General features: G+C 36.6%; 1 protein-coding gene and 1 long non-coding RNA gene across 12 annotated transcripts in view; both read right to left on the reverse strand.

Annotated features, from left to right (window-relative positions):
• The window catches only part of LOC149572475 (ubiquitin-like protein ATG12), a 143267-nt gene that overhangs the window by 28347 nt on the left and 102029 nt on the right, over positions 1-12891 (reverse strand). For 2 of the 11 annotated variants that reach the window (XM_089813624.1, XM_089813630.1), the window contains one exon: positions 5169-5501. The exons of 4 other annotated variants lie outside the window; for them this stretch is intronic. In XM_089813624.1, coding sequence (XP_089669750.1) covers positions 5403-5501 — 99 coding nt within the window. In that variant the 3' untranslated portion in view covers positions 5169-5402. Of the gene's footprint in view, positions 1-2623; positions 2940-5168; positions 5518-12891 lie in introns of those variants that run through there. 5 more of the 11 variants (XM_089813626.1, XM_089813631.1, XM_089813627.1 and 2 more) reach the window with 4 other exon arrangements.
• LOC149572476 (uncharacterized) lies at positions 3139-4182 on the reverse strand. Its single transcript, XR_016359156.1, has 2 exons — positions 3934-4182; positions 3139-3693 (listed from the first exon to the last, which is right to left on the reverse strand). It is a non-coding gene; the product is annotated as an uncharacterized LOC149572476 (long non-coding RNA).

Here is a 12891-nt window from a genome sequence, read left to right on the forward strand (position 1 = left end):
CATAAAATCGATCCTCTGGACGCAATGGTGAGGACCGCTTTGGCTCTAAATGCTCCCAATAACTATAGATACTCTGGATCTGAATCGTGCTCCTCTGAGAGGTGAAGCAAAAATGGTCTCCAATGGCTATGTGAAGAGAAGCTCCCTCAACTCTAGTACCATGTAAGAATTTGGCTTATGGAAAAATAAGATCAAGATCAAGAAGCTCAAACACTAGCACAATATGGACCAATAATGGATGATCAAAATAATAATAACGAGAATATCATATGTACAAAACACACTAGAAGTGTCTATATATAAAGACATCTAGAATGACTAGGAGTCAACAAAGTGATAAGCCTCATAACTAAGCACATGTCCACCAAGAGTGGATTATCCTCCATTGAGTACAGAAGTTAGTGCAATGATGAGAGCATAAACTTACATAGGTGTATCTCGTAAAGAGAGCATAAACTTTTGGATTTGTGAATTTAGGGCAAAATATAGGCTGATCCCAGGGAGGGATATTAAAAGGGTACTGTGAAAGTTTTTTTCCTAAGAAGGTATGGTAGCATATTAGTTAATCTGGTGGTATTCAAATTCTTTGACAATATTTGGGTTTTCAAGGCATGCATGCCTATTGTGTAGCAGTTAAATCCAGAAGGGATTATGATCATATTAAAACCTGGAAAGCGTTGTCTCATTCACTGCGTTTAAAAACATTTGGGTCTGACTGCACCATTTGTTATCAAAGCTGGAACGGCCTTAAATTAGTTGTGCAGGTCTTAAAGATGGCTCATGGTAATACTAGATAAGAAGAGGGGCTAAGAGCAATAGCAGCAAGCTTGGAATCCTCAGAAATGGCACAAAATATACACATACTAGTAGAATTTTTTAAATGAAGATGAACAAGCAGAAGGAGAGGCTGAACAAGGAGGAGAACATATGAATGAGCCATTCATTTGGACTATATCTCTTATTATAAATAGGTCATAGATGAAAACTCCAGGCTACAATTGAAGTTTGAATGTGAAAGAATTGATAGGTTGGTTTTCAAAGATGGAAAAAAACTTTTGAGTATGATTTTGAAGAGGACATCCATAGGTTGAAATTAGCAAGCACCAAGCTAAAGGGTCGGTCACGTGTCCCTTTAATGGGATCATTTGCAAACAGAGAGAGAAAGAAAGGGAAAGGGGAATAACCTGTCATTGAAACAGATGGTAGCCATGTTAAAATCAAGTTCCCACCTATTGATTATCATCTCAATTTGTTGAAGTAGTTGCCAAATCTAAAGCATATGGTACTGAGAGTCCTTGTATAGATTGAAGAGTTTCAACAGTTCAACGTTCGAGCTGATTGAGTTTAGTTTGATGAGGGAAAAAAAAAAGTTGCTATAGATGAGTTTAGCATAATTTGAGTGTGGACAGTAGAAGAAGCTGAAGAGAAGTTGGAAAGGACGTAATAAAATAACTCCAAAGGAAGAGAATAATTTGGTGAAGATAAAAGGCAGCAAAATTATTGAGAGTCTAGTACTCCTTGTAATCACAACCACAATCCGGACACAAGAGGGCAAAGAAACACCGTCAAAGGAAGAAATAGCTTAGAAAGAGGAAGAGATGGAATTTCACCTGTTATCGGTACGTTGAGGAGGGTCATAGGGCCTATGAATGTCCTCGAGGTTACTATAGGATTTGTTATTGAAGCCAATGAAAAGTATAAAACATCCCTGTTAAGATTTTGAACTCAGGAATCAAAAGATAAACAGCAATAAAGAAAACGTAAAAGAAATACAATCAACACCAGAAATATCCAAGGAAAACCCTTCAAGAATGAAGGAAAAAACCCAACCACACAATAAAAATATATCTTTATTGATAATGAAATGTTCAAGTGTACAATATCCTTTGGTAGATGCGAATACATAGCAATAGGAGAGACTCTTCACATTATAACTGAAGGTCTCTTGAGATTCCCATAACTCCTATAATTAATAATAACTATTCGAATATTCATGCCTCAATGCATGTGAATGACACACGTCATTACATTTGATATTACAATTTAAACATAAGTGTCCTTTTCAGCTGAACATAATAATAACGGTAATAATGTTCATATTTCCAAAGATAAAGATCTCTATCGTAGCTACCATCTTCAACACTCCCTCTTAGCCAAAGAGAGATCTTTAACTGTAACCAAAATGTTAATGATGAAATCTCATCCCGTATATCCTATAAGATTCATGAAAACCTATAACAATCAATCACATTCATGAAATCGCTCAACATGAAACATTATAACAATTAATCACATTCATGGAATCACTCAACATGAAAACCTGTAATAGTTAATCACATTCATGGAATCTCTCAACATGAAAACCTGTAACAATTAATCACATTCGTGGAATCTCTCAACATGATAGATTTGTAAGACTCATAGCTAAGCCTTTAATTATGATCTCATAAACTGTCATGGAATCTCTCAACATGATGTTTATGGACTCTCTCACCGTGATGACATCATGGACTCTCTCAACATGATGTTTACTATCGCATAGTGAAAAGGTTATCATAGCTGATCTTACAATCTCATTTATTTACACAAAAGTAAAAAATAGACATAACAAAATAAGACTTAGTTCCACTTAAGTCAAATTTACTAATACCATAAGCATCACAAGCACATATAACAATGAAAGGAATTCCATAAGCATTTCCTCTTAATTATGAAACCTCCCTCTAAAGCTAATATCTCCCTATAAAGCTAATATCTCCCAAAGCAACCTATTGGCTTTCTTGTTGCATCCTGCAATGAAGAGAGATTAAAAATCATAAAGATTAATTGAGGACCATTTTGATCATTAGAAAAATAGCAAAAGAAATCTCCCTCTTAAGCTGAATCATTTCCCTTCGGATGCAAAGCAACGCTCTCATCTTAATACATCTTGTTGCATCCTGCAACCAAGAGAGGAAAATCAACATACTATTTCAAAAACATTATGATCTAAGAAATATAATCATAAAATATTTTTCCTCTATGCTTGTGAGAAACCATTATCATCTTTCTGCAGCTTCATAATTGTATAATAACATACACTAATCAAATCAATATTCAATGAAGAAAAGCTTAGCTTTTTTATTTTCTTCAATGTCATTATTAGTCTTATCAACTTCTGACAGGTCTTCCTTTTCAACTTTATTCAATAAATCAACACCATGCAGCTAGGAGCTCACTCATCGAAAGCCCATGATAAAAAAGACACTAACAATCGCATTGGGCCATATAAGCAATCGATTCGTCAAAGCAATGCCTAACATACAATTCCCTTATATTCTCACCACCACAATCCACTGCAATCACCATTTTATCAATTTTTTGTCTGAAATTCTACAATCCACCATAAAGCAATTGCCTTGGTACTTCCAAAATACAGTTCAAAATCAACAATTTGCCATAAATATGGATCATGCGAAGCCTTAAACCACGATTTGCATACAGTGGATGCACTATTCCATCTCTCCTCCAAATTCAGCCTTGAGAATATTTAAACGAGCGCCTACTCTGTAAGATCCAACCAATTGATGTCTCGACATTTCAACCCCTTTTTTATTCTGTGGAGATTTGTCACTGTAGAATACCTCTTCAAAACCGTATGGAGAAAACTCATCTACACAATTTGCTTCCATCGAAGATCAACCAGAGTTATGCCTGAAAAAAATATTATCAAATCTCCAGGCATTAAACTAAAGAACGCATCATTCTGAAAAATAATCAAGTGAGTATGAAAAGAAGGTAATGCTAACAAAAGACTCTTCTCAACATGCGTTACTATCCTTTTAGAGTAATTGATGCGCCCATCTTTGATTTCCAAAACATACAATATGCGAACATTGTACACATGCTTTGAATGCTGACAACTGTTAACCTTCCAAAAGAAATGCCACTAACCTGGCGGTGATAGTTATAGATTGAATAGTATATCCATTCCTCTTACTTCCTGTGAGTCCCAACTGAGCATTCTCAACAAACACAGGATTAATCTTCTCAGTAAGAAAACATTGATGAACATCATAACACGATATCGCATAAAAATAATAAAAAATAAATAAAATTTAAATGAAAGATTGCAAGCTCAACTCCTGTTGAGCAAGGAAAACATCAGACCCAAGCAATCTCCAGAACCTCACATAACACGAGCATTCTTCCTTACACCATCAGACTTGCACAAAATGTAAAATACGATGCCACCAAAAGCTTGATAGCTTGATAATCAGAAAAATCAAGAACATATTCCGATGCCTGCACAAACTAACAGAATATACTCTTGAGATGACATTCAGCTTTTTCTTTTCTCCATCATGGTTGCTGGAAATGGATCCTCTTTGCCCTATCTTCTAAAGTGAGAGCTAGGTGGACGTCACCAAACTTTTCGCCAACGAAACTTTTGTGCATCAGGCGAGTATGATAAAGAGCAAGAAAAGCATCTATTTGGGTGCGTAATTGGCTAAGATTGAAGCTTGGCTTATCTACCTTTGTCATTAAAATTTCATCAATGAGACAGGTAGGAGTGAGTGCAAATGCAAATGGGAAGCAATAGAAGACATGTTCAGAGTAATGATTCAACCACAGGAGACTGCGCAAATGAATCTACCTCTGAAACCCTTAAAAAACACGCGGAAAGCTTTAAAAGAGTCTCCATGCGAATTCGATGAGAGCACGACCAAAACGAAAGGGCTAAAACTAGTAGTCACAATAAAATCACCCTGATAACTCTTGATGCTTCTCAGATTGCAAAATGCTAACAAATCTAATGGACGTTAAAAAGAATTCGACTCCGCAAAGAGAAGAGACACTGGATAATATTGCCAAATATCGAATTAGCCGGCATCCAAATTTGCACATGATTAAATAGGTGTAGTGTGATTCTAACGAACACTTCTAAGATAAAAACACCACACAATATACTTGTACAATAACAAGAAAATTCATCATTTTATTTGATCGGGCATTAAACCGGTCATGCCAAGGATCCTTAATTGCTATCATCAGAACCTGGCTCTGATACCATGTTAAGATTTGAACTCAGGAAGCAAAAGATAAACAACAATAAAGAAAGCATAAAAGAAATACAATCAACACTAGAAATATCCTAGGAAAACCCTTCGAGAATGAAGGTAAGAACCTAGCCACACAATAAAAATATATCTTTATTGATAATGAAATGTTCAAGTGTACAATATCCTTTGGTAGATGCGAATATATAGCAATAGGAGAGACTCTTCACATTATAACCAAAGGTCTCTTGAGATTCCCATAACTCCTATAATTAATAATAACTCTTCAAATATTCATGCCTCAATGCATGTGAATGACACGTCATTACATTTAATATTACAATTTAAACATAAGTGTCCTTTTCAGCTGAACATAACAATAACGGTAATAATGTTCATATTTCTAGAGATAAAGATCTCTATCGCAGCTACCATCTTCAACAATCCCGACATGCAGCAAAGCTAGAACAAGGAGAGGCTGTTATGATAAGAAAAGGTATCAATAAAATCAGAAAAGTAGAAAACAGAAACAACACAAAGAAAAAATATTTCTCAATCTCAAGGTAAGGTTGCGAGAAAGTAATTCACATTGGAAGCAATATAAAGATGAAATATTGTGACATCATGCACATCAATGCTTGCCACATTTTGCTTTCATGGCCTTGGCAATATAATAGGAGAGCTATTCATCATAGCAAGAAAAACACCAAAACTATCATAAAAAACGGAATGCAGTACACATTAAATCTATTGACTAGAGGAGAAGAGATCAACAATAACCAAAGGTATGCTTAGTTGCTAGAAAACAAATTTTGAATGATGTAAAGGAATAAAAAATGTGTTTTGCAATTGTTTCTAAGCCTACAAAAATAAAAACATAAAGTATAGAAGAATAGATCCCATTAGAAATACAATGTTTGCTTGAAGAAAAGGTCAATATCTTGTCACATTAGTTCCAAGACAAGTTGCCTCCTATCAAGAGCATTAATGTATTACATATATTTGATCCCTGTAGCCAGCTTACCAAACAAGGCAGCATATTAAATGACTTGTGAAGAATGAAGAGGTGAAGAGACAAGTTCAAGAGCTGCTAAAAACAGGTTTGATCAATGAGAAATAAAGTCCTTAAGACCAACAATACTATTACCAGAGAAAGATGGGGAATGGTGTATGTGCACATATTCTTGGGTCATAAATAAGGTCATGGTAAAATATCAATTATCTCTACCCAGGATAGATGATTTGATGGATTGTTTCAGCAGCAAAAGGCATTTCACAAAAAATGATTTGAAGAGTGGGTACCATCAGCTGCGGATCAAACAAGGTGATGAGTGAAAAAAAATTCAATACTAAAGATGGATTGTATGAGCAGTTGGTCATGCCAATTGGGTTGACAAATGCACCTAGCACCTTGATGAGATTGATGAATGAAATGCTTAAGTTAGTAAAATTGTAATTATTTATCTTGATGGCATTTTGGTTATTACAAAAATAAAAATAGGATCATTTAGAACATTTGAGATTACAAATGAAGAAGAAGAATTGTTGATAAATTTGAAGAAATATTAATATATTAAGCCTTTGTCATTTCATAGGAAGGGCTAAGAATGGATCCAAAGAAGCTAAGGGCCATAATAGATTGGTCATCACCAAAGAGAAAATTTGAAGAATAAAGTTTTGATGGCCTGCAGGATTCTATAGAATGTTAATCAAAAATTTCAGCAGTATATGTGCTCTGATCACAAAGAGCATGAAGGAAAAGAATCTGATTATTTATGGACAGCAGCTACAGAAAAGAATTTAGAACATTTAGAACATTTGAGATTACAAATGAAGAAGAAGAATTGTTGATAAATTTGAAGAAATATCAATATATTAAGCCTTTGTCATTTCATAGGAAGGGCTAAGAATGGATCTAAAGAAGGTAAGGGCCATAATAGATTGGTCATCACCAAAGAGAAAATTTGAAGAATAAAGTTTTCATGGCCTGCGGGATTCTATAGAATGTTTATCAAAAATTTCAGCAGTATATGTGCTCTGATCACGGAGAGCATGAAGGAAAAGAATCTGATTATTTATGGAAAGCAGCTACAGAAAAGAATTTTTAGCTCCCAAATGTAAAGGGAACAGCCCAACTTGAATTGGCATTACCAAATTTTAACAAAGTATTCTAGCAGATTGTGAGGTGAGTAGGACGGCCATTAAGGCAGTGTTAAGTCAAAAAAGTAAACCCATAACCTATTTCAGTGAACAGTTAAGTAAAAGCCAAAAGAAACTACTATGCCTAGGGCAAAAACAATTATGCCATTATTCTGGTACTTAAGATTGGAGGCACTACTTGCTTCCAAAGGAACTTATCCTATACAACAATCATCAGGCATTGCAACACATAAACAGATAAGGTAAATTTAAAAAATGACATGTACTAGGCTGAGCTCCTACAAATTTATTCATTTGTTTTGAAACAGATGAGTGGTACCTTAAATCGAGTGTTGTATGCCATGAGTAGGAGACGGTTGTTGCTTTTTGCTGACTAAAATTAGGATAAAGGTCATTGGTTTTGATGCAATGAAGTAGTGTGAGAATGGTGCAAATTTTCAAAAAACATGGGCTACATGCAAGAGCCCAAATACAATGGTTGGATAATTTCGTCTGGGAGGGGCTACTATTAAGAGGGAAATACTTATCTATACCTCAAAGATCCATGGGAGAAAAATTAATGAACAAAACACAGCGGAGGATTAGCTAGCAAAGTGGCTCGTTTGGAATGCATAAGATAATGGCAGAGTTGAGAGAGAATTACCATTGGCCTGAGACATTCAAGGATTTGAAACAAACGCTACAACACAACAGAATTTGCCAATATGCCAGTAGACAAGTCCAAAATACTGAACAACACCCCTTACATATTCCTAGAAAGCCATGGGAGTGTGTATGGAGGTTGTTCTTGGGCTGCCAAGAATGCAAAGAGGTAACCCGTTCAATCTATGTTGTAGTTAAATATTTCTATAAGATGACTCGATTCATTTGTTGGAAGAAGTCAAATCCTACTTCGCAAATTTGTTCTCTTAAAGGAGGTAGTAAGGCTCCATGGTTTACCAAGGAGTATAGTCTTTGACAGATATATCAGATTTGTGGTTCACTTTTGCAAATCTTGAGGAGAAAATTGGATAACCAATTAAGTTTTGATTCAGTCTATCACCTTCAGACAAATTTACAACTAGAAGTTTTAACCAGTAGTTTAAGATATCTCTAAAGATATTTAGTAGGAAAGGAGCCCCACCAATCGGGCATTGTGCTAGCTCTGGCAGAATTTGCCTACGAGAACTCAATACACAAAAACAAAATTAAAACCCCTTTTCAAATTGTGTGGGGGTAAAACCCAATGGAGGTAGATACCTACAAAGATGTCAAAGATTTAGACAGAAAAGTGCAGAAGCATAAGACTTTGGTGAATATGTTTATAAACTGCACCAAGAATTCATGAAAAACTTGGGGATAACTGCAATGAAATACAAGGAACATGCTGATCATAAAAATAGAGAGTGAAAATTTCAAGTTGGAGATCTTATTATAACAGACTCACACAGAAATATTTCCTCGAGAAACATCCAACAAACTAGAATGGAAGAAAATTGGATTGTGTAAGGTTTTGAGAAAGTTAAAAAAAAATCCTACGAGTTGGTGCTCCCTAAAGGTATTGATCATAGTTACGGGACTCTACGAGTCCGAGCAAGACTTTGTGAGTAAGAGCCAGAGTCCACATTTCCGAGGCAAATGGCCTCTGGACTCGAACTCGGACTCGACAGAGTCAGCATGGAATCGTCGAGTCCAAGGACTCTCTTGACTCACAAAGTCTTGAGCTCTGGTCTCTCAATGGCAGCATCACTCATAAAGTGTAAAAAATAATAAAATAAAGGGTTAAGTGAATTGTTTGTGCTTTATATAACATTTATTTTACCTAAAAAGGTCATTCCATCCTTTGCCAATGCTTGTGATAGAGAGAAAAGAGTTAGAGAAGAGTATTTGGGTTTTGAGAGAGAAATTAGCAAACCGGTTGACTCTCCCATTTCGATTGCTGATTGTTTGTGCAACTTTGTAGCTTGCACTTAAGTATTGAGAGGAGCTAAAGGAAGCATTGGAGGAGGCTTCTACAAACTTACTTGCATTTCCATTGTTCGTGCAAAACTTGAATGATTTTGTCTTTGTATTATGTTCACTACCACCTTCACCTTCTCCATAGACAAATCCAGGGCACCAATATATCACCGATTGTATTAGAGATTGTTGATCCACATGTAGAGTGGAACACAAAGATTATTGATCCTGTCTTCAGTGATGAAAACGTGGAGTGCATTGATTAGGTGGATTGGGAGGCAAAGGCAGTAGCGATGGCAGTCGAGGAGGCTACAACGCAAGGAGACTGAGTGCAGGACCCTGAGGCTAGGAGTGATGGGTTTGAGTCTAATGATGAAGATTATGTGGGTGTGGATGAGGATGAGGATGCCCTTGAGGTTCAGCCTCAAACACAAGGAGAGAGGATGGCTCTAGACTCTTCCATGACTTACCTTGGGCATATTCGTAGGAGGACATAGGCTAATATGAGCCTTAGTCTTCTACACTCTAGCTGATATTTTGATATATGTTTTGAAATTTTGATTCCATGGATTTCACATATTGTAGACATTTGATAGTGACACTATGTTTAAATTTTAACTTTATATTATGTTATTTAGTTTTTTTCCTTCAGAAATTTGCTTTTATACTTATGTGATCTTTGCAAAATTGTGTATGAGTGTTAAATAGCTTCTATTTATCTTAATTATTGTGTATTCGATGTTAATTGACTAAATGATGCATGAAAAAACCTTTAACTCCTTAAAAATCTTTGAATTTCATGGGTTTTTCTATTTTCCAAGTCCTACCGAGTCCTAGCTGAGTGTGAGTTCAAGCCCAATTTTGACTTTCCAAGTTAGAGGCGAGTCCGAGTCCCATAACACTTTTATTGATATTTCAACAATTTAGTACTGCTGATTATAGAGAAAAAAATTATGAAGAGAAAAGTGCAAGTGCTACATAACAGAAGAAAGTTCAACAAATGGAAGATAAAGAAGTAAATGAGTTATACACAATCATTGATATCAAAGTAGCCAAAAAGACGAGGAAGTATACGAAGAACTTGTTAAAAAAAACAATGATACAATTAAAGAGGCGACTTGGACGTATGAAGCAGAAGTAAAAAAGTAAGAGTTAATAGTTATAGAATCATTCCAATGATCATAAGTTGCAAACTCGTGGATTTTGATCTATCCAAGCTATTTGATGCAAAAGCATCTAAACTTCAAGCAATTCTGCATAGAGAACATAGTTTCCTTTTTCTTCCTTGTCAATTTTAATTTTAATTTGCTTGCAATTACACATGAGTTGTTGTCGGTAAACCTATAGTATAGTCAACAGGATTAGTTAGTGTCTGAAAGGTTGCATAACGGTTGAGTCAACCCTTCGGGACATATATGTACATCGTCTGAATGAAATTATGAAGCATCATTGTACTCGTGATTGTATATCTTCTTATATGAATAAAGTACTATCTTGTTTTGTGTTACATTCTAGTCTCTTAATGCGGTAACTATCTATTTACCCTGTACGGTAAACATTTGGCATTGTTGCTAGTCGAACCTAGTACAAAAGATGTGTTATGAAGATTAATGCCAAATTTGCTCAATAAAGATCAAAATAAAATAAAATAAAAGGATGATGTATGCACAGCACGGGAAGCATTAATTCTCACACAATTGCGGAGCGAAAGAAAAAGTTTCAACAACTCGCCAACGAACATTGAAGTGGTGAAGGAGCACGGATTGACAAAGTGCATTCACCTAACAAACTAAGGAGTGTCGAGGACTTGCTTGAGGAGACGTGGCAAAGATTGAATTTGGTGGAAGAGAAAAGGGAGGAGTTCCTAAACTTGTATACGCCAAGGGTAGAGAATCTAGATGGAAGACAAGGAATCCGCACGCCTTGAAGTGCCGAAGGAGCCTGAGCATGGGGTGAACTCTTCATTCTCGATATACCAAATAAACGGATACAAGCTGAGAATTGAACAACTTCACTTCTAGAAGACCTCTTCACACCATAGAGTAACACGCTTGTCCAAAGTAGTGCGATTGTGCAGAACAACACAGGTACACAGAACAATGTGGGTACTCAGAACAACGCGGGTGTGCAGAACAGCCCAGGTGCATAGAACAACATGGGTACCCAACAACTACAACAAATACACAAGAAGTTAACAATGGCAGCGCCAAAGGAAAAACTACCAAAATTTAATGGCAATGGGACGATCGATCCAATTTGACATTGTAAAACGTGTGAAATGATATGGACTGTGAACAGTGTAACAAACCAAGATGACTGGATCCAGCAGTTTCTAGCTACCCTACAAGGTGTAGCAATTGATTGGCTTTCAGACATCGACCAGACGAAGCTAACTACATGGGTGGATGTCATGAAGGAATTTGCAGTAGAGCTCCAACTACTCAAAGATGACAACAAGATCGTAGCAAAAATTTACAGTACAAAATAGGGGAAAAATGAAACAGTCCTTGTAAATGTGAGGAGATTGAAAGAGCTAGTAGGAAAAATGGAAAGCCAACCAATGGATAGGTTGAAGAAAAGATGGTTCCTCGAAGGGCTACGACCAACACTACAGAAAAAGGTGAAAATAGTACCACCAACAGCATACATTGATGCCTATAACCGCACGATAGACTTTGAGAGTGAACATAAACCGGCAAAAGAAGAAAGATAGATCTTCGGACTCTGAAGACTAATCCTCCGAAAGCAATGATGAGGGATCGAGTAAAAAAGTTTGTGCATTACAGAAGGATATGCTACGCATGATGAAAGAATTTAAAAACATGAAAAAGAACCTTCACCCAAAAAAAGGAAGGGGAACTATGGTGTACGGATTTCAAGGAAGAGGGCCAAACAAAGGGCTCTTGCCCTACGAAACCAATTTTGTGATATCTGTCAGATTGTGGGACATTCAACCAAGGAATGCCCATTCAATACGAAAACAAGGGACATCAGCAAGTGCTACTAATGCAAGAAGTGTCCACCTCGTGAGCAGGAACAAATACAAACAATGATGCGGGAACATCAAGAGGGTATGAAAACAACAATTGACGCAAAGGAGGTGGCAATAACAATAACAAGGGCCATAGTCGGATACAATACGATCCAACCGGATGGCCAATGATACATTGTTGTGCATGTAACCTCTGGGCCACTTCGCCAGAGATCATACTATGAAGGTCACACCGCAACTATTGTGTAGATGGTGTGGTCCTGGAGACCATGATGACTCAAAATGCCCTAAGCCTGGGGTGAACCTGTTGACCATAGAAAGATGTGACAAGGAAACATTAGCAATCACTCAAGCACAAGCAAAGAAGACAATGTATCTCGATTTGAAAGAGGAAAAGAAAAGGATGCAACAGGCAAAAACAGAAATAGAAAAAGAGATAGAGGCTAGAAAATCACAAATGAAGGACACCACTGGCACTTCAAGAAGGAACCAGGCAAAATAAAACATCATACAACAGGTAATGCAAGCTGAGGTTCCCATGAAACTAAACGACCTTCTTCTTGCAATGCCTTAGATACAGACTGCAATCTTAAACATAACACAATCCCCAAAGGCGGTGGAAGAGTCGGGGAAGAACACACAAGGTGGAAGCGGAACGACCATGGTAGACCCAATGCTACTCACACTGAACACAGTAAGACACCCTGCAGTAGTAGAGATGGGTATTCTCGAGACTATCCTCATGGACACCTTCGTAGATTG

Source organism: Cupressus sempervirens, chromosome 2, assembly GCF_028749045.1.
Source record: "Cupressus sempervirens isolate cs-2001-9-10 chromosome 2, ASM2874904v1, whole genome shotgun sequence".
In the NCBI taxonomy this organism is placed as follows: domain Eukaryota; kingdom Viridiplantae; phylum Streptophyta; class Pinopsida; order Cupressales; family Cupressaceae; genus Cupressus; species Cupressus sempervirens.